The sequence below is a fragment of the Protomyctophum bolini genome (genome assembly GCF_963924005.1).
Source record: "Protomyctophum bolini genome assembly, chromosome: 17".
Taxonomy (NCBI): Eukaryota; Metazoa; Chordata; class Actinopteri; order Myctophiformes; family Myctophidae; genus Protomyctophum; species Protomyctophum bolini.
This window is the reverse complement of record NC_137878.1, coordinates 5187853-5214352: the sequence shown is the minus strand read 5'-3', so window position 1 is coordinate 5214352 and position 26500 is coordinate 5187853. Positions and strand designations below refer to the sequence as shown.

Genomic DNA, 26500 nt, shown 5'->3' with positions numbered 1-26500 from the left:
TAAGCCGTGTAGCCGTGTATGTGTTCAACAACAGAGCCATGCCAAAATAACATTGAAAGCAATGAGGTGGCGAAAGCTTGTCCTTGCATATAGCAAGAGTTGCTAAACTATTTGGATTGGCATCGATTCTACAAAATGTCTTCTAAATCACGACACTTTTCTGAAAAACCCTGTTTCTGTGTCAGTCGTTCTCAAACATTTTCATGTCAAGGACCCCTCAAACATTTTCATGTCAAGGACCCCTAAAAACATCTGTATTTGGTCACCGACCCCAATCTGAAAATATGTTGTTCCAGGGACCGCCACGAAGCAAAGATTTGAGTTAAAAAACGTTTGCTCTGGAACAGTGGTGTGCACAGATAGACACTAGGGGGTGCTAGAGCACCACCCTTTAAAAAAAAAATTGTACAGTATAGTATGTGGACCATGGTGACATTGATCAATTCTTGATAAAAAGCTTCTAATATATTATTCAGGCCCCAAAATCTATACATCTCACACTATTAAGGCAACCGGGCCGGTTCCATGACGTGCTGCACAAGGTGCCCTTTTTTTCACTTGAGCACCTGCCCCTCTAAATGTCTGTGCACCCCACTGCTCTGGAAGAATAATATATATTCAAATTAAGATTTACGCCACATTTTCACAATTTGTCAAAAAATAGCAGATCTACAAGCTCGTAGCGCTGCGAGCTTATAGATCTGCCTATTTTTCATCAGCTAAAGTATAACAATAATGCTTAAAACACCAAAAGGGGTTCCCGGCCAGAACAGGTTAAGTATACAATCGGGGTTTGTGCAATAACAGCTGCAATTAAGTGTGCACTGTGCAATATATACGTCATTTGCAATATAGGGATTGGTGCAATAACATGAAGTACGGTGTGTTCTCGTTGTATTAGCTTTTATAGTTTAAAATATTCTAGCTTATGATGCACTGATCAATTGGGGTGGGTTTTAGCGAAGAGGTGCTTATATAGGAGAGTTCTGGGTGTGCTTTTTCCCCCTGTGAGTCACGTTTTTAGATGTCATGGAAAAAAAAGGCAATGTAGCCTATTGTATAGGTTGTGACCTACAACAGGCCACTTTTCGAGGGGCGCTATAACCCCGCCTATATTGAGCTATATTAGTGTATATTTCGTCCTATACACAAACATTAAATTCCCATAGACAATTAATGCACTGAGAGACTTTAACGTCACAGGTGTCTGAACAAATCAACATGGTTACGTCGTAGAGCGCCCCTCAATTCACACGGGTGTGATTTCAGTATGAATAAAGAGTTGTTTAAAGTCAAAAAGTCTCTCTCTCTCTCTCTCTCTCTCTCTCTCTCTCTCTCTCTCTCTCTCTCTCTCTCTCTCAGGGTCAATCCCCCTCTCTCTGTCTCCGTAAATCCCCACCTCTTCCTTGTTTGCATTTCAGACAATCACTGAATGCTCTTTTCACCGCCTCTCAGCCAATGAGACGACAGATAGCTAGCGCTCACTTCCTGGTGGGCTCTGTGAAATCCCCCCCCCCCCCCCCATGCGCGTGCGCACACGCGCACGCGCACACACACACACACACGCACGCACGCACGCACGCACGCACGCACACACACACACACACACACACACACACACACACACACACACACACACACACACACAGAGAGAGATCTCTCTCCCACACACGCCCCTCCCTTCCCCTATACGTGAATACGTTGGGAATGTGTTGTATTGGCGATTCTGCTCAAAGAGCAGCGTAATCCCTCTGTGAACACTGGTGTGTGTGTGTTTGTGTGTGTGTGTGTGTGTGTGTGTGTGTGTGTGTGCCGCGTGGTTGCCCACTGGACTAGCGACCGGCTATAGCAGCGTTGCCACGTCTGCTTGTTATAAGCTATACTTTGGGCTCGGTTTCCCCCCCCCCCCCTGTAAAGTCGCTTGTAATATTATCGGTATAGCTGCGGCCTTGAAACCCACCGTTTTGCTGCTCCCATGTTAATGAATGGCCCAAGGGGCCGCGTATACTGCCAACCACCACCACCAAGATACCCATGTACCTGTCTAAATACTTCCTCAATGTTAACGTACCTGTCTAAATACTTCCTTAATGTTAACGTACCTGTCTAAATACTTCCTTAATGTTAACGTACCTGTCTAAATACTTCCTTAATGTTAACGTACCTGTCTAAATACTTCCTTAATGTTAACGTACCTGTCTAAATACTTCCTTAATGCTAACGAAGTCCACACCCACAACACCAGAGGGAGTGCAACGAACCATGTGCAACCCAGACTCGGCACAAACAACTTGGGGACTAAATTATTTTCGCTCCTATGCCACCAAAATGTGGAACGCCCTACCAAAAGTCATTAAGACATGTGAATCCCTTGACTCCTTCAAAACCGCTCTCAAACGGACACCTATACGGACAGCTGCAATTCGAAACTGGCCCCCGTCAAATCTGAATCCCTTATAGGATCTTCTTCAGCCTGAAGAAGATCCTAATGGATCGAAACGTTGAGTCAAATATACCAGTGTTGCGGACTCTATTTTTTCCTCCATTTGTACACTCTCACGAGTTAAACATTGATTTTTACAATATGAATTGGGGGTCCCAGAGATAGAAATGCCATTAAATGGGGGGTCCGTAGACTTCAAACTGGGGGTCCTTGAAATTAAAGGACCTATAACATAAAATTCAACTTTTTCAATTTCTTTTGTGTTTTTGGGGCTCCCATGTGTGTTTTCTATCCCCACAAATAACCAATTTTGAACAATCAGGCCTTCATGTCATATGGGTGTTTTAATGGAAATTGCTCTCAGAAACAGCTCGACTGATTTTGGCCTCATCGTGATGTCATCAATGTCACCCTACTTTGTATAATTCCTCCTTTTCTTCAGTCTTCAGTTGCAAATTTGCATTTCCACTTTGTTTACAATGTCCACCATTGTTGATTTTCCAAGCTGGCATGGAATGGAAACAAGCCTGGTTGTATATAGCATGAGTATTATAATGACTCAAATATTAAATAATCTACATATCAGCACCCCCACCACCTCAGGACAGTGTGGTACTGCAGCTAAAACTGCTTTCAAAGTCCAGAAAGAATTGACAAGGCCTGGTTATATCAGAGTGGTGATTGAGGCTCAAACCATTAGAAATAACTTTGAGGGACATAGACAATATGATTATTAAATATTAAAAGCAGTTTTAAAATGCATGTTATTTGCGCTTTAAACGGGTTGAGAATCACTGCTAGAGCCGTAAATGGTGCATTTATACTGCGCCTTTATCCAAGGCGCTTTACATTGATTGTGCATTACATTCACCCACTCACACACACACATTCATACACCGATTGCAGCGGAAGCCATGCAAGGCACCAACCAGTACATCGGGAGCAATTTGGGGTTCAGTGTCTTGCCCAAGGACACTTCGGCATGGAGACAGGAGGAGTCGGGATTCGAACCGCCAACCCATGGATCATTGGACGACCTGCTCTATATCTCTTGAGCCACAGTCGCCAAAATCTTCTCTTATGGGGGTCCCTGGCATATCTCTTCAAATGGGGGGGGGGTCCGCGGGGCTAATTTGTGTCAATTTGGGGGTCCTTGACATGAAAAAGGTTTTGGAACCGCTGGTCTAAACCAGTGGTTCTCAAAATGTTTTCATGTCAAAGGATTCGTCAGGCGCCGACAAATCCTTCTGCAATTATCTTGATGCTATATGATTATTAGCAGAGAACCCACTAACTATACACTGTGTGTGTGTGTGTGTGTGTGTGTGTGTGTGTGTGTATTGTGCATTACATTCACCCATTCACACACCGATGGAGGAGAAAACCAATGCAAGGCACCACCCTGCACATCAGGTTCAGAGTCTTGCTCAAGGACACTTCTACACTAACTCTGGGGGAGCCCACAGGGATCAAACTGAGAACCTCACGGATTTTCCATCCTATAGTGCTGTTCTACCGGCCACTGGCCGCTTGTTTCTCTCACAGAATGTGGCAACGCCGTTGTGAGAACTCAGAGGGGAACACACACACACACACACGCACACGCATACACACACACACACACACACACACATACAAACACACACGCACACACACACACACACACACCGCCTGAGGGCCAGCATATAGAATAACACTGTACTCTGAGAGCGATGCCGTTATGTATGATTATTATACAGTACGGTTCAATAACACTATACATACTGTAAAAAATATACAAATACATATACAACACTGTACAGTTCACATACAACACTGTACAGTCATATCTCTGTATGATTACATTGTGCAGTTCAGAGACAAAAGCACACACACTTTTGCATCATGTCATAAACGACATAATACAGTACGATACACGATACAGTATATACAGTACGATACACGAGCCTCAACAAATGGTAACTACTGTTACCAAGTGCAACAACTCGTTTGGACAGTCTGCGTTCCAGTGTTGTTTCTATTGGCAGGACATTTCGATTGTAGTTTTAGTCATAATAGTCTCTCGAAAAGCTTCCATTTAGTTTCAGTCACATTTTAGTCACCTGGAATGTTTTAGTGTTGGTCTAGTTTCAGTCGACTAAATCTACAGTTGCTTTAGTCGACTACAATGTATTTCGGCGGGCCTCAATGCCGTAATGACTGTTTATACACTCGCTGAAAATAGCCGATCTGCAGGTTTTTCAGCATGCAACCAAGTGTTAAAATGACTTATACTGGATCTCTTGTCCACTAGTCCCTTTCCAAAAATGTCCTTCCACCCACTGCTCGACTCCCATCGAGACGACCAATTTGGAGGAACCGCCCAATCAGCTGACTTCACCATCAAATCAGCTTGGAAAAGGGAATGGGAGTCCAATGAGGTCCCAAACAAACACCTGGTGTCAGACCCCAACCAACAGGTCCCTGGTACCACCCTCCCAAGGAGACAGTGGTCTACGCTCAATAGATTCAGGACTGGACATCATGGCCCCTGCTTGGCCAGCCTCCACAAATGGGGCAGTAGCCCAAGCCCACTGTGTGTGTGTGTGTGTGTGTGTGTGTGGTGTGGAGCAAACTATGAAGCACATCATAGAAGTTTGTCCTCTCCAAAGACTGGAAGGAGGATTAATTACCCTCCACACAGCAGACCAGGAGGCAACCGTTTGGCTTAAGGACTTTGCATTCGCTAAATAAATAGAGTATACCTAAAAAGCAGATCCAATTCATCGCCAAACCATAATAAATATATTGCTCGTTTTATATTCAAGAAATAGACGGATTGTAAACATGAGTTTTACAGATGACTCAAACTACGGTTGAAATCAAATCAACTGTGTGCTCACATGTATAGTTTGAGTCTGACGTAATGTCTGTCTAATTTCGTTTTGTTTCACAAGTTAAAGTAGTGGGCCCCACGTGAAACACTTGAGGCCAGGGCTATACCATGAGCTCACAGCGCATTGCGATGCGTTGTGAGTTTGTCGACTTTTGGTTCATGCTGGGGACCTGGGGTTCAAGTGGTTTATAATCAGAGTCAGATTATCCTTATCAGTCTCGTTATACTTTATTGAATGCATCAAGTTGCACAGGCATCCACCACCAGCATCGGAAAATCTGTTTTCCTCTCCATCATGATCTCCCTCTCCCTCCATGTTACAAAACATTGTGTTACAATCGCCTAGTAGAGACACTCTATAGATATGATCAATTAAAATGTGTTATATAGAACACATTGTAGTGAATTCTAAGTAGTTCAGAGACAGTTTCAGCAGGGAGCCATTATAGTCTGGCAACTAATGCGCCGTCGCTATTTATCATCATGCAGGATTTACACACTGCTTTTAGCTCCGTATTCCATTTCCATGTTTTAAACTGTATTTTCTGTACATTTGAAACCGCTGTGGTTTCGTTTGGCTTGTGCGTATGTGTGTATAAACTCTGCACAATCATACCCCACTAACCAAACGAAAGGTGTTCCATAAACATCATTGATGAATGAATGGCTTTTTAAAATATATACATTATATTTTAATTAAGTTTCATTGATCATATCTATAGAAAAGTGTCTCTCTTACCATGCAAATACATCAGGATCATGTCCAGCAGCCAAGGAAAACATTCCAATCGGACTCTAGGCTTGTTTCATTTTCTAACGTAGCGCTCCTTGTCGAGTGGCCACAAGGATCTGTGCCTGTGATCTGCAGGCAAGCCATGACGCCTACTTTTAAAACTATTATCTTAAAGCATCTGCGTTTGAAAACCCAACTGTTTATTACGGTTGGGAGAACTCTGAACTTTCCCCTATAGCTCGCTCCACCCCCCCAGCTATATTGACGACACATGTCCGTGTGACTGTATTCTCCACAGGTATAGGCGGGACATATGAAGGTTGAAATGGAACCGCGGTTTCTGATTGGTCTGTGGTGCGGGTTGAGGAAAAAGCACCAGTTTGACGTATCAATGCGCACTGCGCAGCTATACTGCTGTTGTCCTGCGACGTCCCCTTATCATTCACTAAACTCACCCCACACAGCTGTCATCTTTGAGTGGTGCAACCACTCCAAGGAACAGCAATGTCTGTGTTCACCTATGTGTTCACCTATGTGGCCATGAGCACCAGTATATGACTATGAGTACCAGTAGGGGCGCTGTTGTGCCAGAAACAGAGAGAGAGAAATAGCATTAGTGCTGCACTGTTGCCTGCTAATATGAGAGAGAGAGACAGAGAGAGAGAGAGAGAGAGAGAGAGGAGAGGAGGGGAGAGGAGGGGGGGAGAGGGGAGTTGCACCACTCATTCATGCACATTCACACGGGTGTGATTTTTTTTGCACTACTGAATATGACAGTGGACTATACTGAATCGTTTACTTTTTACCGTAGGTTTCTACTCTCAAGTCTCAAACGGCACTGTTTTTCGACAGTGAGAAGCATGGCTGGCTGAGGACGTATCCGCAGCAACGGGGCTATACGTAACAGGTGACGTTATGACATGCGAGTCAAGCAGCCTCTGTCCAGACCGAGTAGCGAGTGACAATTCAGAATCATGGAATGCAGCGATTCAGGCTGGAACCCAGGCTATACCAGTGAGGCAGAAAGGCCTTGAAAGGCCTTGGGAACACTACTATATGCACCAAAACTCATTTCACACAGACGTTTTGAGTGGTGCCAGCCACTCCTATAGACAGCTGTGCGTGTACCTGGCTGGGTCTGTCCCCTTGTCTGTCCGTCGAAATACGGAAATAGCGTTTGCTGGCCACCAAGTGTCACTGTTGCGCAGCCCAGCATGCGCGCGCACACGCACAGGCCACGGAGGAGGGCTTGTACAGTATAGTACAGTACTACAGCACGAGTACAGTACAGCACCACTCAGTTCAGACAGGTTTTTTTTTATTTGAAACATGTGACGTGACAATAAAGCTGATTAATATCCCCCCCAAGCGCTCAGGTGGCACAGTGGTAAAGTCCCCGCCCCCCACCACCACCACAGAGGTTGTGGGTTCGAATCCACAACCTCTACACAACCAGTCAGTATAGGATACGACAGCAGTGAAAACACAGATGTGGGTAGGACCCAACTCAACCATGACGACAGTGCTCTAAATGCTAGATTCACAGATCAGGAAATCAACGAGGTTATCTCAAAATTAAAATCTGGCAAGGCAGCAGGTATTGATCAAATCCTAAATGAGTATATCAAATGTACAGCAAGCATTTTTATGCCACTATATACAGCCCTGTTTAACAAGATCCTTGACTCTGGCATCTTCCCCGAAGATTGGACACTCGGCATGATCATACCAATTTTCAAGAAAGGCAATACTGCCGACTGTGATAATTATAGAGGGATCACGCTTCTGAGTTGCATGGGTAAATTGTTCACAAACGTACTGAATACAAGGCTGCTAAACTTCTGTGAAGACAATTCTAACTTGAGGGAAACCCAGGCAGGCTTTAGAAAGAATTACTCCACCAGTGACCATATTTTCCTCCTGAAGCACATTGTTGAGTTATTTTGCTTTAAAAAGAAGAGATTATTCTGTTCCTTTATAGACTACAGCAAGGCATTTGATACAGTCTGGAGGGATGCCCTTTGGTATAAACTATCTAAAGTAAGCATCAAAGGTAAATTTATGGATATACTAATGAATGTATAAAAACGTTAAATCGTGTGTTTTTGTTAATGGCATGAAATCAGATTTCTTTGTAAGTTTAGTGTTTAGTGTTTAGCTGGCGTAAGACAGGGGTAAAATCTGTCACCATTACTGTTTTCATTGTTTATCAATGACCTGGAGGATTATCTTATTCACAATGGCTGCCAGTCTATTAATTATGACGACCCACTTATCGATAGCTATTTCCAGCTTTTGGTATTATTATACGCAGACGACACAATTGTCATGTCAAATACAAAGGAGGGATTGCAGAAGGCAATAGACCTGATGTGTGGTTTTTGTGAAAAGTGGAAATTGAAAATCAATAGTGAAAAAACAAAGGTCACAGTCTTCGGATGTAGAAAAGCTGATATCAGCAAATTAAAGTTTGTCTGTAATGGAGTCAACCTAGAGCTTGTCCATAGTTTCAAATACCTTGGAGTTATTATGAACTATAATGGATCATTTAAGATTGCTATCGAAGAACTACACAAGCAGGCCTCACGTGCCATGTACTCCCTCCTTGGTAAATGTAGATCATTTGATTTACCAGTAAACGTTGCATTGGATCTTTTCGACAAACTGGTCTCACCAGTCATGCTGTACACATGTGAAATCTGGGGGTTCTAAAAACTAGACAAACTAGAAAAATTACATCTTAAATTTCTCAAGTATATCCTAAAAGTTAAAACAACTACCTGTAGCAATATGGCATATGGTGAGCTGGGGAGGTACCCAATTTGTTTCACTGTTAAAAAGAGACTTATCCGGTACTGGGCAAGGTTGATCGAAGGAAAAGACAGTAAACTGAGTCGAATAATGTACGACTGTCTGCTTAACCTGTTCAACACAGGTGCCCATGTGACACCTTGGGTTGCACAGGTGAAGAAAATACTAGATGACTGTGGTATGTCTTACATTTGGTTGGCCCAGAAATGTAATAACATTGACTGGTTGAAGCGAACTGTCGAACAAAGGTTGAAAGACCAGTTTCTGCAAAAGTGGCAAAGTGAACTCAATAGTATGACATCACGTGACATCTATGTTGAATACAAACAAGAGTTCAAACTAGAAAAATACCTTCTATGTGAAAACCGTAAGTATAGACAGGCTATTTGCAACCTTAGGCTAAACAACACAAGAATCCCAAAGGTCATCGGTAGATATAAAGGATTGGAAAGAAGTCAGAGGATTTGTAACCTATGTAATGATGCCAGAATTGGAGATGAGTATCATGTTCTGTTGGAATGCAAGAATACTGACATTATGAATTTCAGGCAAAAATACCTGCCACTTTATTTTGTTACCCACTCTTCTATGTTTAAATTAATTGCATTACTAAAATCTGAAAAACAAAAAGTAATCTATAAATTGGATGCTTTTCTGAAGAATGTTCTTCCACTGTACAAATAGGGAAAGCCTTCCGATATGTCTATGTATATTGTGTAATCTGTAATGTATTGTATACTTCCGATTGTATACTTTCATGAATCTGTGCTCCAAACCATGTGATCATGGTCGTGAGTTAAATAAATGATGATGATGATGATGAGGAATTAATTGGCAGAAAAAAAGAGTGCGGGCGGGGGGGAACCAGTAAAAAACTAAAGAAAATATCACCACAAAAGAAAAGTACCTTTGCGGGTTGCTGGTGCGTGGCGGCCATTTTGAGGAAACGTCTCTGAGTGGTGAGGGCGTCGCGCACCATCTCCGCCTGTCAATCATACAAAGAACACAAAGATTTAGAGGAGTAACAACATGTGCACATGCACGCACTACAGACACGCAAGTTACGCAACAGGCCAACAGCAGGCACAACAAGGCCCGCCTCCCCCCTCGATCATGATTGGCGGAAGGCTCCTCTCTATCCTGATTGGATGAAGGCTGGGCCACCAAAAACAAAACCTAAGGTTTTTGGACCCCAGGGGTGAGCGTCGCAGTCCCCCCCCCCCCTTGAGAGACCCGGAAAATAATTCCTCGTTCATTTTCCTCATAGACTTTTCAAAAAGTATTTATTTAAAGACGTTTACGCCGCGGACAAAGTCAACTCTTGTCGAGACAAATCATGACAATAAACACAATGTTTTGGGCTGAACAAATAATTAGAAAGAAGAAAAAAACAATTATTTTGTTGTTTTTCTTCTTTGTAATTATTTGTTTGGAAATCATTTCCTGGGCCTGGCGTCGTCATGAAAGGGGGCGGGACTGCGACGCTCTATAGTAGGGAGGATTATTACAACAAAACAAAAAAATTAGTGTTATTTCAATTAAGTGAAATCACTGAATATACCTTTAAGATTGGACTGTTCATGGGAAGATCTGAATATAATATATTCAGATCTTCCCATGAACATCGTTGTGTTCTGAATATTGGAACACAACGATTTAAGCATTATTCTTTAGCTATTGAAAAATAGCAGATATTGTAGCTCGCTGTAGATCTGCTATTTTTTCAAAATCTTGAAAATGTACCACGAATCTTTGAATATATATTCTTTCACAGTGAACGTTTTTAACCCAAATTTAGCTTCTGAGGGGGGTCTCTGAAACAACATATTTACGGAAAGATCTGGGGCTCCGTGACATGAAATATTTTGAGGACCACTGACACAGAAACATGAGGTTTTTCGGAAAACTGTCAGGATTTAGAAGACATTTTTAGTAGAAATGGGTCAAGATGGACTGTGCATGGAAAGATCTGAATACGTTCTATTCAGATGCACGATGGTGTGATTTACTGTACGTGCATAATACTGCACGACACGTGTGCGTTCTCTCTGATTCTGTGTCTCTGGGCCATAAAAAAGAAAACACCATATAAAGCTAATAGCCTGCACGCACGCACGCACGCACACACAGTGTTTGAGTTGGGTTCAGCCAGCCGTGTCCAATGTGAGTTTGGGAAGAGACCTTCGGATGCAGGCCAAGGGAACCCACTAGGGGGGCTTTCTCCATAAAAGGAGCTCTCCCAACTAAGAAAGCCCCGCGCGCGCGCACGCACGCACGCACGCACGCACGCACGCACGCACGCACGCACGCACGCACACACACACACACACACACACACACACACACACACACACACACACACACACACACACATAGTGATGGTGGCCTGAGATAGAGAGCATCTTCTTTTAAACCTGCAATCCGTTAACTTTTATGTCGTATGGCCGGGATGTGAACCCTGGTGTCCTCTCCGCACCAGAGACCTGCACGTTTCTTCCTTTTGTCTGTTTCAAATGTTTGCGGGACGCTATCCCCTCCAAATGTCTGGCTTTTGAAATGGCGTCATATCATAATATTGCAGCCAATTAAGTCTATGGACTTTATGATGTTTGTTTAGAGCATTAACACATTAAGGCCGTATAGGACGTGTATACAAACGTCATATCCATAGTCCAAACGTTGGTTCCAAGTGGACGGAAATTCGCTTGGCCTCTCCTTCTTCACCGTGCTCCTTTGCTGTTTTGCGCATTGCACCGCGCTGCCGTTTCCGACTTCCTTGTTTACGGCTCAGAAAGAATGCCTCGTATCTCTAGGGTGCTCTCCATGGTTCTGACCAGACGGGCATACTTCCGTCTTCATTTCTGACTTCAACAAACCTCTCGTTTGGAATATTAGAGAGAATTTAGCGTAACCAGCGTGAGGTAAAAATGGAACATTATGCCTACCGTTTTTTGGGGGGGGGGGGAACGGAAGGTGGGGCATTTCAGAGTAAAATCTCCCATATCTGCGCAGCGCAACAATAAAATATCTATAGGTCCATATTAGGGATGCACCGAAAGGGAAATTCTTGGCCGAAACCGAATACCGAATATAGGAAACAGTTGGCCGAAAACCGAATACCGAATAGCCGAATATATCTTTGTTGTAAAGCTACCTGATTATGGCAAAAGACATGATTATGGCAAAACCTAACTTAAATAATAAACACTTATGGGTCCATTAAAAAACATCTAAATAATTGTGTTGTATTCTCGTATGGAAATAAGTGCACGCAGACAAGTCAGCTTCATACCATGTTCACTTCTTTACTTCCTCTTTCATCTCCTTTGACCTCATGACATCATCAATACAATACCCTTCACCTTTACACATTAGGGCCCCCTAGTCTAACTTAGTGCATTGCACTTTCAGACCATACACAGTATATCACAAATTAATTAATTAATTAATCTCAATTAATCACATTTTAATCGCATATCAATAGGCCTATTTGACCTGAGCAGTGAGCTTTTTTTTCTACATAAGCATAGGCAATAAAAACAAGTAGTAATAATAATAGTGATAATAATATTATTTATATAAAGCTTCTCTGAGTACTTAAAGACACTTTTCAAGGAGAACATGAGAAAACAAATAAAAACAACTTTATTAGAGAAAAACTAAGACTATGGAATAAAATAAATTAAAGTGGAATGAGATAGCAATATTCCAGAGGTGGGTTTGAATTAATAGGTGGTGGCATGTCTCTGAGTTTTGGGAAGTGCATCGTTTTGACAGGTCTGCCTGCTGTGAACAGTGAAACCCTGACCATTAAACACGGGCAGAAGCAACGATACAGTCTATCATTCATTGTTAAAGCTCCAAATGATATTCCCATTCGTCTTTGTGTCTGCCCGTGTAAACGCAGCAGCGAGTGTGAGGGGTTGGGTAACGGATGGAAAGTACTAGTGTTAAAACTAACGTTAGCTCCCATGCTAGCTACTAGCTTCCCTCGTCAACAGTACACCACCACAGATCGGGTGGAAGCTGCTAATATCACGTTGCTTGTGCCCGTGGATGGGACATAAGATTTAGAAGGCTATGGAATCGTGGATGAAAGCACAGATGTGTGGATCTGCCTGTGCATTCCGTGAATGCTGCTCGTGTGTTGTGTTGCGACTGTCGCTGGCTGCAGGCTGCTGAATGATGCATAGTTAAAGAGCGTCATAAGCATGCGCCCTTCCTGCGCTGAAAGTAGCAGATCTACAAGCTATCTACCCGTCGCAATGCACAGCGCGTTGGGCTTGTACATCTGTGTTTTCCTCGCAGTTTAGTTCGATTCACAACTTTAGGACCACTACTACTATTCAGTGTTATTTTTCGGCTTATTTGAGCCGAAACCGAATAGGCCGAAAATACATTTTTAGCCATTTTCGGCTGAATATTTTCGGTGGCCGAATTTTCGGTGCATCCCTAGTCCATATAGACCTCCCGTATTCTTCGGTAAGTATGCTTGCTTGGGTTTCCCAGAGCCATTCACATCTAAGTGGGATTAAGCAGGAGAATCTGTCTTTATACAAAGACATCTATTCCTGTTGCAATGCAATGCAATGCAATGCAATGCCATGCCATGCCGCGCAACGCAGCGCAGCGCTGCGTTGCAGTGCATTGCAATGCGGATCTTGCATTCTGCCAATGCAATGCAGAACATCATACTCACATGTTTAGCTACGTCCTCTCCCAGGGCGCGGCTCCTCTCCAGGTATTGGGACACGGGTCCACTCAGTAAGCGGTCGAAGGCCTCCACACCCTGAGCCAGAGCTGTATGGGGAGACAAGGGACGGTTATATTACAGACGGGTGCAGTACTTTAGTTCGAATAGTCATTGGTCCGAAAAACGACAACCCACCTCAAACCCTAACCTAACCATAACCACAAGCACGGGAGCAGGCACTAGTCCGAGATGCGTCCGCATGTCGGACTAATGCTCCATGCGCTCCCCATTACAGACGTCACCAGTGCCTCTTCATTGTTGTTCATAAACTCAGAAATGCAGACGTACTCAGTGCTGCTTTTATCCCATTTAGTCTGTATAATAATTTTTCTGGCACATGCTCTGAGTTTAGCCACCAGGTGGCGGCATGTCTTCGGATAAGGTGTGCATTTGTTTACTAAGTTACTAAAGTTAGTAAGGTTGGGCGATGGGACGAATATATCGTCAATCGCGGATTGGATGAGTCCATCGCCGAATATTCTTATTAGGCGATTTTATTTTATTGTTTTATTTTGCTAAATAATATTCAACCTTATCGAAAATTCAACTATTCAAATTCAAATGTGGCCCAATTAACGGTTTGTATGCCAAGAACGCAGGACCTCATTCTTCTCTCCACAACCCGCCTGCGCCAAAACGAGGGAATTCGTCTTTCTTTCATTTAATTTAATCCAGCATTTAAAAAAAAATATTATCGTTAAAACTACCAGGTTAAGGTTGGTGTGGGATGCATTAAACCAACTGGATTAAGGTTGGTGAGGGATGCGTTAAAACGACCGGATTAAGGTTGGTGAGGGACGCGTTAAAAGACCGGATTAAGGTTGGTGAGGGACGCGTTAAAATGACCGGATTAAGGTTGGTGAGGGACGCGTTAAAACGACCGGATTAAGGTTGGTGAGGGATGCGTTAAAACGACCAGATTAAGGTTGGTGAGGGACGCGTTAAAACGACCGGATTAAGGTTGGTGAGGGACGCGTTAAAACGACCGGATTAAGGTTGGTGAGGGACGCATTAAAACGACCAGATTAAGGTTGGTGAGGGATGCGTTAAAACGACCGGATTAAGGTTGGTGAGGGACGCGTTAAAACGACCAGATTAAGGTTGGTGAGGGACGCGTTAAAATGACCGGATTAAGGTTGGTGAGGGACGCGTTAAAACGACCAGATTAAGGTTGGTGAGGGATGCGTTAAAACGGGACCGTACCTATGTTCCCTCAGCCCTATGTTCCCTCGGGTCCGCGTCAATATGCCGACGGTCCGATCGACAACCTACCTCAAACCCTCACCCTAACCCTAACCTCCCCCGGGGCAGACACCTAAACCTAACCACCCACCCTCTCCCGACCCCCAGCGCACCTCGGACCAATGCTCCTTCTGAGGGAACATAGGGCTGAGGGAACATAGGGCTGAGGGAACAGATTAAGGTTGGTGAGGGACACATTTCTTTCATGCTTGCGGTTATATTTAGGTTAGAGATAGAGATAGGGTTAGAAATGGTCGATATAACGGGAGGTCGAACCAACATGTTACAATAATAAATTAATACTACATTTATGAAATTCTTGAAATGTTCGAATTTTATTTATTTTTTCATTATTATCTTTCAAATTTCAAATTAATATTATTTAGGGGCCAAGCCCGAAATGGCAAAGTCCCCTATTGTTTTTTTATTGTTGTTGCCGTGTTTTCTTTCTTTCTTTGTTTTGTTTTTTTCTCCACTTCTTTTGCTCAGTAGGAACGCGTCCTGATTGGGTGCACGACCCAGGAAGTCCTTCACCATCTCATAGGCGTCCTTCGAAGCACCAGGCGTCAGGATGCACTTCCTGTAGTCCAAACCCACCTCAGGGTTCATGACTCCTTCCCGTTTGAAACGGCTGTGGAACATGTCCGTGGAGAGGACCTCTCCCCACAGGTAGCGATAGAAGTGTGCGTCAAGGTAAGGTATGTCGGAGGGGTCCATTAGGGTGCGGTATGGTGATATGTCGCTCCTTCGATAACCAGGGACTCTTAGCATCTCCTCGCTAAGCCTGGCATATACCTCAGCTGGGTCCAACCCAGTCTGGGTGTGAAGAGCCTGGTCAAATTTGGACATGTTGAGCCTGGTCAAACACTGGGACATGTTGTCCGCCGTCGAGCGACTCTTGACGAGATCGTCCAACAGGTCGTCGGGAATCGGAGCTCCCGTCTCGTAGTGTCTGGATATCCTCCGCAGCGGCTCCTTCTCCCAAACCCAGTTCTCCAACATCTGGGACGGAACCTCGACAAATTCCCACGCCGCGACGTCGCGCGCGCTGAAGGCGGCGTGGTCGCCCCGAGCACAGAGGAAGTGCATGGCGTGGCCGAACTCGTGGAAGTACACCTGCACGTCGTCATGCTCCAGCAGGGAGGGGCCGTGGGCCGTGTTGTCTCTGGTGAAGTTGGTCACGACGGCGGCGACGGCCGTCCGCCTGCTCCCGTCGGGCAGCAGACAGCCGGGTTGCAGCGGGGCGCAAAATGCCCGGTAGGGAAACGTGCTCTTTCCCTCTCTGGCGAACAGGTCCAGGTAGAACTGTCCCAGCGGCTGTCCTGAGGCGCTGTCGGCGACGGCGTACGCGGTGACGTCGGGATGCCACGCGGGGGCGCCGCCGCGCAGCGGGCTGAACGAGAGGCCCAGCAGGTCCTGGCAGATGCCCAGCAGACCCCGGGTCACGACCTCCGCCGGAAAGTACTCCCGTAGCCGTAGCGGTCGGCGAACGCTGGCTCTGGCGGACCGCCGCTCTCGTGCCCTGTAGGGCTTCAGCCCGCGGGTCAGCTCGTCCAGGAAGGTGGAGACTGTTTCGGCGGACTTCGACGTGTGTCTCCGCAGGGCGTAGTCGGCGTAGCTTTTGAAGCCCAGCAAAGCGCTCTTCCGAGCGCGTAGCTTCACCACCGACTCCAAGGCGGCATTCGTTTGATCGTACGTCATTTGACATACGGTCAAATTAACGATATTAATTTGCTTGTTAATGCATTTTACCTGGTTTTGTTTCTCTTTGGGGAGATGCAGTCCTCTGCTTCTGGCCTCCATGCTCGTCTCCAGATATGTCTCAATGCATGCCTCCGTGTCGAGACCGTGTGCATACACCTCCATCTTGGCTCGTAGCTCCTCGATGCTTTCCCCGAGCAGCCTCTCCATGTATCGCCTATCCTCCGCGGTGAGAGCTTCTTCGTCGACCTTCATCCCCAGAGCCACTATCCTCTGGTAGACGTCCTTCCGCATGCTCATGTCGTCGTCAAACGCGGACAGCGTCTCGTGCGCGTCCGCGCTGGCGTTCCTCACCTCCAGACGGGGAGCCACGTGCCAGGGGAAGGTCAACATGTTCCTCTGGACAGTGTACTCGGCCTCCGCGTGGGTCAGGGCCTTCAGGGTGTTGTCCAAGGTGACGCCGTCCAGGTCCAGGGAGCCCACGGCGTCGTGCACCTTCCTGCTCCTGGCCGTGAGCTCGGCGGTCGTTGGTCGGAACTGTTCGGGGCCGAGATCCCAGCGCAGGAGGTTCTCGGCGCAAACGCGAGGAGGAGGAGGAGAAGGGCTGCAGAAAACCACCTCTCCTCCTGTGGGTGGTCCCTCGTTAGTGGAAATCAACGGCATTGTGGTTGTTCGAGCTCTCTGTGAGTTGGACGAGGCAGACCTTTGGCGGGTTGCTGTGCCTATATGCTGCCAAGCACGTTTGCGTGCCGTGCCCATATATGGCGATCCCTGATGTCATCATCAGTATATTAATATACTGGTGATGACATCAGGGATCGCCATATATGGGCACAAAGGGACAAGGACTGACCAAACGTCCTCGCCAAGGAATAGCTGATCAACGTGTTACCTTGTGACACGTCGTAAGCTTGTAGAACTGCTACTTTTCCTGAACGTATAGGTAGGGATGCTTGGGTTCAAGTGGTTAAATGTCCTGTAGTTATTTTCAATCTGTCGTAATGGAAACTATTGTCTCAAGTTTTTCTTCTGACACAAAGATTTACATATTTTCATACCGCAATATGACATTTATGTGTAAGGTTCTCTATACCACTAAGACGCCTGAGGGTGAGAAGCGACCTCGCCCTAAAGGGCGATGTCGCGCTGAAACAACAGCTTCTTAATACGGCACAGTTGAGAAGCAGGAGTTCAACTATTAATCTGGTGAGGTGCAGATGTAGATTGCTGGCCGGCTCCATATATGCAGATCTAGTATGTCAAACCATGTATGGCATATCAGAAACGTTTTTTCTATCAATTTAAATGATAATCCTTCTGGGGTCCTGGATTTTGGTGCCCACAAGGATGCAGGACCCCACGTCGTTGGTGTGCAGTCATAGGTCTGTCCCCACAAGGTAACAAAAACACAAACACACACACACACACACACACACGTACGCACGCACGCACGCACGCACACACACACACACACACACACACACACACACACACACACACACACACACACACACACACACACACACACACACTTCACAAGTGTAAATAATGTATTTTTTGTTGTTTTTGTTATTTCCCATACCTATGTTTGATTACTTTGTCTTACTATTTGTATATTACTATTTGTATATTATCTTTGGTGAGAACCACATATAAGCCCTCCCTGGGTTTCTTTTCTCACCTGCACACACCTCTTTTATTGATGTTACCTTTTTTTGGTACTGTTTTTATTGCGCAAATAAACGAAACTAAACTAAGGCCTCACTCACACCTTTCAATCTAGCATACAACATTGACGCATGCTAGATGCATGCTAGATGTAAACAAAGGGTAAGCGTTAGTGGTGTCAAAAAATATCGATATGAATCGATAATCGATTTTAACATTAACGATGCGACTACATCGATGCACGTGCATCTGGATCGGTCAAAATAGCGTCTGCATCGGACGTTGGTTCGATCCTAAAGCTGCGAATCGATATAATTCAACTAACTGCTGGAAAAACACAGATGTACAAGCCCAAAGCGCTGTGCATTGCGACGGGTAGATAGCTTGTAGATCTGCTACTTCCAGCGCAGGACGGGCGCATGCTTATGATGACGCTCTATATGCATCAGCAGCCAGCAACAACAGACGAGCACTATAGCAGCATAAACCACTCGTTGTCAGACGGAATACACACGCAGATACGAGTCACGACACAGCATTATTGCACATCTGTGCTTTGCCTTTCATCCACGCTTCTATAGCCTTTTACATTTCATTTCCCATCCACGGGCACAAGCAACGTGATATCAACAGCTTCCACCCGATCTGGATGGTCGTGTTGTTTCTGACGAGGGTAGCATATAGTTAGCATGGGAGCTAACATTAGTTTAACTCTGGTCCATATCGTTAGAATAACCTTAATAACTCTATGGTCCATTCGTTCCCCAACCCTCACAGTCGATGCTGCGTTTACACGGGCAGACACAAAGACGAATGGGAATATCATTTGGAGCAGGCCGAGCAGCTACTGTACACGTCTGTTTGCATCGACAGTATGACTGTATCGTTGCGTCTGGTTTCACTGTCCACAGCAGGCAGACGCCGCAGACCTGTCAAAACAATGCACTTCCCAAAGCTCAGAGATATGCCACCACCTATAAATTCAAACCCAGAATGTCTTTCCCCAGCTATCTCATTCCACTTTCATTTATTTTATTCCATAGTCTTAGTTTTTCTCTTATAAAGTTGTTTTTATTAGTTTTCTAATGTTCCCCTTGAAAAGCGTCTAAGTACTCAGAGAAGCATTATATAAATAATAATATTATCACTATTATTATTACTACTTTTTTAATTGCCTATTCATTCATTGATTCACTCGTATCCAAATCCATTTGAAAAAAAAGCTCACTGATCAGGTCAAATAGGCCTATTGATATGTGATTAATTTAGATTAATTAATCACAAATCCTTCAATTAATTAGATGTTTTTTTTAAGTCCCAACCCTATTCTTTATAGATCTAGCTTCAAATAAAAAATCTAAAAAAGGTTAAATGTGTCAGATCGCACCGTATCGTATCGAATCGCATCGAATCGCCTCAAATTCCACAAAATCGAAATCGCATCGAATTCCACCGAATCGAATCGAATTGGAATCGTTCTGTGTATAAATGTATCGTCTCTGAATCGCATCGTAGCCCATGCATATCGATACGTATCGAATCGTCTTGTAAAGGACAGATGCACACCCCTAGTAAGCGTCAATGCATTTCCAATGGAAGTCACATGGTTTGACACAACATTTGTGTTGTACGGCTTTCGGCTGTGTTTCGACTGCCCCCCTCCTCCCCCTCATACAACAAAACTGTTGTGTCAAACCATGTGACTTCCATTGGAAATGCATCAGTAAACAAGTCTCATGCATCAGCTATACAACAATCTGTTGTGACTGCGTGTGAGTGAAGCCTTAACATGTAAATTGTAAGCGACGGGCGGGGGGGCTCACCTCCGTCCATGCCGTTGACACAGCTGTCCCCGTTGGTCATCCCGTTGGTCACCTGCATCCGGACGGACACCTGCTCCAGCCGGACCACCGCCCGCTCCAAACGTTCCATCAGCACCGTATCCATGGCAACAACACACCTGGAACCATGGCACAATTAATGATACACACAACACTGAGCAGTGGTGGAAAGTAAGAATACCACTCGGTTTCAACATTTCACCATGTCATTAACACATCTAGTGCTATCATTTATTGAAAAATTAGGACCTAATTCACGCCGGCATTTTTTCCAGTCGAGCTCTTATTTTTAAAAGCCACATTTTCAGTCGACCGGAAGTGGATTATTGCGAACGCAGTGAGCACTAAGGGCCGATTCATACTCCTATTTTACCGCTGTTTCGGCGCTGTAGTGCCGAAATGATTTCGGCTCGTCAGAAATTTTCAGTAGCACCGAAGCGCCGACTTTAGGACGGTACCCGCCCCCCCGAACCTCAAATGACGTCAAATTGCAGCGCCGAACCGACTTTTATTCGGCTCTAAAATAGGAGTATGAATCGGCCCTTACTATGAGACCTAGCAGACGAGTAAGACGCGCGAACGCGGGAAGCGAACGCAGATCGTAAATTGCAATAACTATTAGAATAAATTACGAATTAGTGTCACTCAGCTCCATATATGGGCACAAAAGGGGCCAGGTCCACAACAAACAAATCACTGGCCCCTTTTGTGCCCATATATGGAGCTGAGTGAACCTGGCCCCTTTTGTGCCCATATATGGAGCTGAGTGATTGCTGATGCAACACACTCCATATTTGGATAGCGGGACAGACACACGGACAGACAGACAGACAGACACACACACAGACATGATCTGCTAGGTCTCATAGTAAGTGCTCACTGCGTTCGCAATCATGTCTGTCTGTCTGTCTGTGTGTCTGTCTGTGTGTCTGTCTGTCCCGCTTTTGTGCCCATATATGGAGCTGAGTGATTTGTTTGTGATTGATGCAAGTGTCCGTCCCGCTGTTACGTCACCATGACTCAGCCATAACCATATAAGGAGTCCCCAAAGCAGCTATACGTCCAAAGCCCAAATATGTACGAGCTGCGTTCGCTTCCCGCGTTTGCGCGTCTTACTCTCGTCCCAGCTAGCTAGGCGGAGCCGAGACAACCTTTGTTTACATTATCGATCTATATGCCGGAGCACTGGAGAGCTTTGAGAGTTACAAATGTAACCCATAGGTTACAGACCCATTTGGTTCCCAACTATCATTTAGCTGGGGACGCCCTGGAATTCCCTCAAGGACCCCTGGGGGTCACTTTGGGAAGCACTGATGTAGAGTCACCTGAGCCGAGCTGCCTGGTTATCAGTGAAGGCTGATCATATGTCTAACGCTGTTTAGCATAAAGTAGCACTGATGTCACACTGCTGACCCACATGGGGACACGCACGCACGCACGCACGCCTATGGGATCTAATTTCTAAATTTGAGCAAGAATGGTGCAGCACTAGTTGGTTGTCCAGTTCATTTGAGTTACTCTTATTGTTTTTGCTACAAGAGAGAGACTCTAAGAGAGGTTTAAGTCGAGCACTTTGATGTTGTCTGTTTAAAAAGCCACAGTAGTTATGGCTCCAGGTGACAAATTTTTGAATGTTCAGACTAAAGACAATACATATTTTCATGGTAAAAATTTGAACTGTGTGAGAATCGTGATCTCAATTATTGTGGAGATAATCGAGAATCACTTTTGAGCAAGAAACAAGAATCGTGAAATGCACGCATGCACGCCACGCACACACGCTAATTCAAACACACACACACGAACGTAGCACGTTCAGTTATTTTGTAGCGTTCACAGTATAATGCTGGGTCATGGTTTGTGTCTACACTACAGAGGCTGACCGGGTCCCTCCACAGACACACAAAGTATATATCAAGCCCTTTACGAATCTATCCGTAGACAACGCCCTGGTAAAGTCTGTCCCAACAGCCAGCTCTCGTTCAAAACACACATCACAGCTGTCACTCGATCCTGTAGGTTTACACTCTATAACATACGAAGGAATTAGACCGTTCTTCACCCAGGAGTCAGCCCAGCTCCTAATCCAGACAACAGTCTTGTAAAAAAAAAAAATATCCCACGATTTTGTAACCCATTTTTCACCCCTGTGTCAATCATCTAATGTGATCCTGGGCTCTACACACCCTCCACCAACCTAGTCCCATATATGGGGGACAAGGGAAGAGCAACGGACTTGAACTCATGCTTCCTTCATGCCTGAGTGTCCAAGTTGCTCCTTTACACCTGACAGGGGGGAGTTTCTCTGGTTGGACGTAACACGTTATTCCAACCAGTTCCTTTCCCCTCCATCAGGCGCCCCGGCTGGCCAGGGGGAGGCAGTTTAGTGACCAGGATTTGACTATTGTAACTCCCTCCTTACTGGCCTACCGTCATGTGCACTTAAGCCCCTCCAACTGATCCAAAATGCCGCAGCTCGCTTGGTCTTCAACCAGCCAAAATTCTCACACGTCTCCCCCCTTCTCCGCTCCCTCCATTGGCTCCTAGTCGCTGCCCGCACAGAATACAAAACTCTGATGCTGGCATCCAAAAGCAACCAAAGGCATGGCTCCCCCATAATCGTACCCTACAAACCTTCCCGCGCACTCAGATCAGCCAACGCAGGGAAGCTGGAAGTACCTTCACTAAAAACGCCGGGACAACGCTCCACCCGTCCCAAACTCTTCTCCCTTCTGGCTCCAAAACTATGGAATGCACTTCCCATCACAATCAGAACTGCAGCCTCACTCCCAATCTTCCGCCGTAGTCTGAAAACCCACCTCTTCAGACTCCACCATGGCCCGTATAGCACTAGCCCTTAGATAGCACTTTATGTAGACTTATATAGTATTTTAAATATAGCACTTTATGTAGACTTAGATAGTATTTTTAAACAGACTTATAGCATGTTACGTAGACAGCACTAGAATTGCATTTTATGTAGTCATAGCACTTTATAGTAGGCTGCACATGTATAAATATATAATATAGTATAGTATGTATAGTTTACATAGATACTCCACTGTTACGTTCTTAGCTTACGCATGTTTCATGATAACTACTTTTATATATGTGATGTATGCCATGCTTTTTGTTACTGCTTAATGTAAGTCGCTCTGGATTAAGAGCGTCTGCTAAATGCCTAAATGCATAAATTGTATCTACGAGAAGAAACACCCGTTAATATCGGATTTTTCCTCCTCAGTATATATAAATGTCAGTGAATTCTGCAGCTCCAGAACTGCACCAACGGAGCCTCCTGATGCTGCATCTCGTCATCCCTCCAGAGAATTCTCCACCGTCTGTCTCACAGGCTTCAGTGCCAGCCGGATGCCTGTCTGTCTCGCAGGCTTCATTACAGCAGCTATTTCTGCTCCCGACAACTGACAACATGCCAGCGTACAGTACTAGTACAGTGATAGCCTGGAAACCTGGATGACCACACACACTGAAACCCGGAGTGTGTTCATTGGGGGGGGTTTGCAACTGAATAGCTGGAAAATGGAAATGAAGAGTTTATATATAGTACACATAGTATACATGCATACACCTTCCCTAATCATTATCTGGTTTCAGTATTTATTTACGGTTTATTGTCTCTATTATTAAGGTTATTGTAGCAGTCAATTTATATCGGGGGTCGGGAGGGGGCGGGGCGGGGGTCCAGAGACATTGCCAAAGCATTTCCGGGGGTCCCCGGCCAAAAACGTTGAGAACCCCTGCTATAGACCAGTGGTTCCCAAACTCTGTCATGCCAAGGACCCCCAAATAGACACTAATTAGCCCACGGACCCCCATTCTCAACACGTTTAATTTCATTCAACCCCCAGGTTGACATGCATTAGTCTATACGAACCCCCATTTAATGGCATTAAATATCTCTGCGGGACCCCCAATTTATATTGTAAAATCAATGTTAATTTAACTCTGAGAGTGTACAAATGAACCAAACGGACCCATATGGGTCCATTTGGTTCCTATATAAAGTATAAACTATCATTTGGCTGGGGACCCACTGGAACTCCCTCAAGGACCCCTGGGGGTCCCCGGAGCCCACTTTGGGAACCTCTGCTATAGACTATACGCAGTCGCACGATTGAAATGCCTGATTAATATTTTGTGACGCTCCGGTGTAACTCAGGGAAAAGTGGTCCGACGAGCCGCCAACGCCAGCTTGTGGATCAGCTATATTTGGCTACGAAATTTAGCGTAGAGCGGAAAGACAGGAATGGGCCCAATATAGAGCCCTGGGGGACTCCGGTCATTTAAGTGTACAGTTTAAGTTGTTAATAGAACCTGACACACTGAGGTCTGATGAACGTGTGAAGTTAGGACATCAGCAGAACGCGCACTCAGCCACACACACGCACGCACGCACGCACGCACGCACGCACGCACGCACGCACGCACGCACGCACGCACGCACACACACACACACACACACACACACACACACACACACACACACACACACACACACTCAGTGAACATTCTGCGAGCTTGTTCCAGGACAGTTGCTGCTGGTGCAATGCATGATGGGACACGGTCTGCCATATACTGTATACAGAGACCTGAGTCACTGAGGAACAGCTGAGCACACACACACACACACACACACACACACACACTCTCTCTTCGGGGCGACCGGGCGATATTACTGTCTGCTGAACCCCATGGTCTGCTATGTGATCTTAGGGGCTATATCGGGCCGAGCTCTGCATGCTGCCCTGCCATGGGCCCACCGTCACCTACTGTATTAGGACCACATGGTACCACCTCAACTCTATCAAATAAACAACGGCAGTATGGGTCGCACACACCATGAAGACTGCAGTTCAAAACATCTATTTCATTTTGAACAGGGGACAAACATTTCGGCTATCCAGCCTTCATCAGTGTGGAGAGTGACTTCCTTCCTACTTCTTTGTATATGTTCCTTTTTAAAAGAGTGGTGACATATATAGTGCAGGTGTGCACAAAACCACCGCTAATCAACTCACATCACACCCGGTGGGTAATCACAGATTAGGACTGTGTCATAAAGTATCTGTTAGCGATCAACAATGAGACTATAGCAGTTACATCTCAAAATATATAGCAAAACAATAGCTAACAGAGGACCACATGGTGCCACCTCAATTCTACCCACTGTCACCTATTAGGACCACATGGCATGGAATAGAGATGGCACCGGATGTCTCCTCCCATCCCCTTGCATTAAGTTGCTCAAAAGCGCATGAGGCGATTTAACTCCTCCTTCCGGGGCAGGAACAGAATGCATTCTGGGATGGATTGGGCCAAACCGTGAATGCGCTGTGCCGTTGACTATATCATTAATGCACGCGTTCACGTATGAAAAGCGTTCACGTGTCATCATGAACGTGCGCAATGATAATCAAAGGACCAGAATTGGCCCAGCGCTGCAATACCAAATTAGGCCACTGCGTCCATTTCGCCTCAGGGTTTCCTCCGGGTGCCGTCTCTATTAATATATAGTCTTAAGGGTTCCACCTCAACTCTACCCACTGTCACCTATTAGGACCACATGGTATATACCACCTCAACTCCATCACCTAAAAGGTGAGTATCTTATCACCTAAAACTGGAGTATATGCGTGGTCCTTTAGAACCCGGGACCTGGGCGAGCGTTCCTTTCTTGGGGTACAGAAACCAAGGTACCCCAAAACATAGGTCACAATAAAGGCCTGTTTAAAGACCTGCTAATCACAATGCACATTTCTGTCATATAGCCCCCTGCAAACTGTGGAATGAGCTCCCTTCCCATGTGAAACTGGCCCCCACCATCGAGACTTTTAAATCTGGCCTTAAGACCCACCTGCAACACCTCAGCTTTTAATTCCTTTTGAGAGCTCTGTGATTTCCTGTGGCTTTGTTCATTGCCATGTGTCCTTTTCTTATACTGTGTGGTTTTGCTGGTGTCTTGTGTTTTAGCTTTATAGTGTATTTAGCTTTTAACTTTCTGTACAGCACTTATAGTTTGCCTTATAAACACCCAAAGAAACTGCCTATGAGAGGGTTCAACAGAAAAGTTTCTCTCCCTCGGATATTCTCCAGCTGTCCTACAGTGTGAATCCCAGGTCCAGCTCTTCAGTGATCATTTCTCAACTCCGCCTCTCTATGTCATTGGTCCGCCAATAACCAGTCCACCAATCATCTCCATTTCCCTTCCAATAAAAGCACCTGTGTACTTGCAATCAGCCCCCCTCCCTTCCACCAGACAGTGCTGGTTGTGTATGGCTTTGTGTCAAATACAGGCCTGCCTTATGTGTCAGGCAGCGGTTGGCCGAACGGTTTGCGGAGCGGTCTTGATATATCGGAAGGTCGCTTGTTCGTATCCCCGGACCGGCACGTTAAAATTACCACCGCTGAAGTG

At 45.4% G+C, this 26500-nt stretch overlaps 2 protein-coding genes across 3 annotated transcripts in view; both read right to left on the bottom strand.

Moving 5' to 3' along the window:
* Positions 1-26500, bottom strand: part of cap2 (cyclase associated actin cytoskeleton regulatory protein 2) — a 64599-nt gene that overhangs the window by 36906 nt on the left and 1193 nt on the right. For both annotated transcript variants that reach the window (XM_080787734.1, XM_080787733.1), the window contains 3 exons: positions 20050-20186; positions 13562-13662; positions 9770-9847 (listed from right to left, as the gene is read on the bottom strand). In XM_080787734.1, coding sequence (XP_080643860.1) covers positions 9770-9847; positions 13562-13662; positions 20050-20173 — 303 coding nt within the window. In that variant the 5' untranslated portion in view covers positions 20174-20186. The remainder of the gene's footprint in view (positions 1-9769; positions 9848-13561; positions 13663-20049; positions 20187-26500) is intronic.
* LOC308332413 (thimet oligopeptidase-like) lies at positions 15236-17221 on the bottom strand (the record flags this gene model as incomplete). The annotated part of the gene is made up of 1 exon (XM_080788306.1): positions 15236-17221. One exon carries the CDS (start codon positions 17219-17221, stop codon positions 15236-15238), a length of 1986 nt encoding a protein of 661 aa, XP_080644432.1.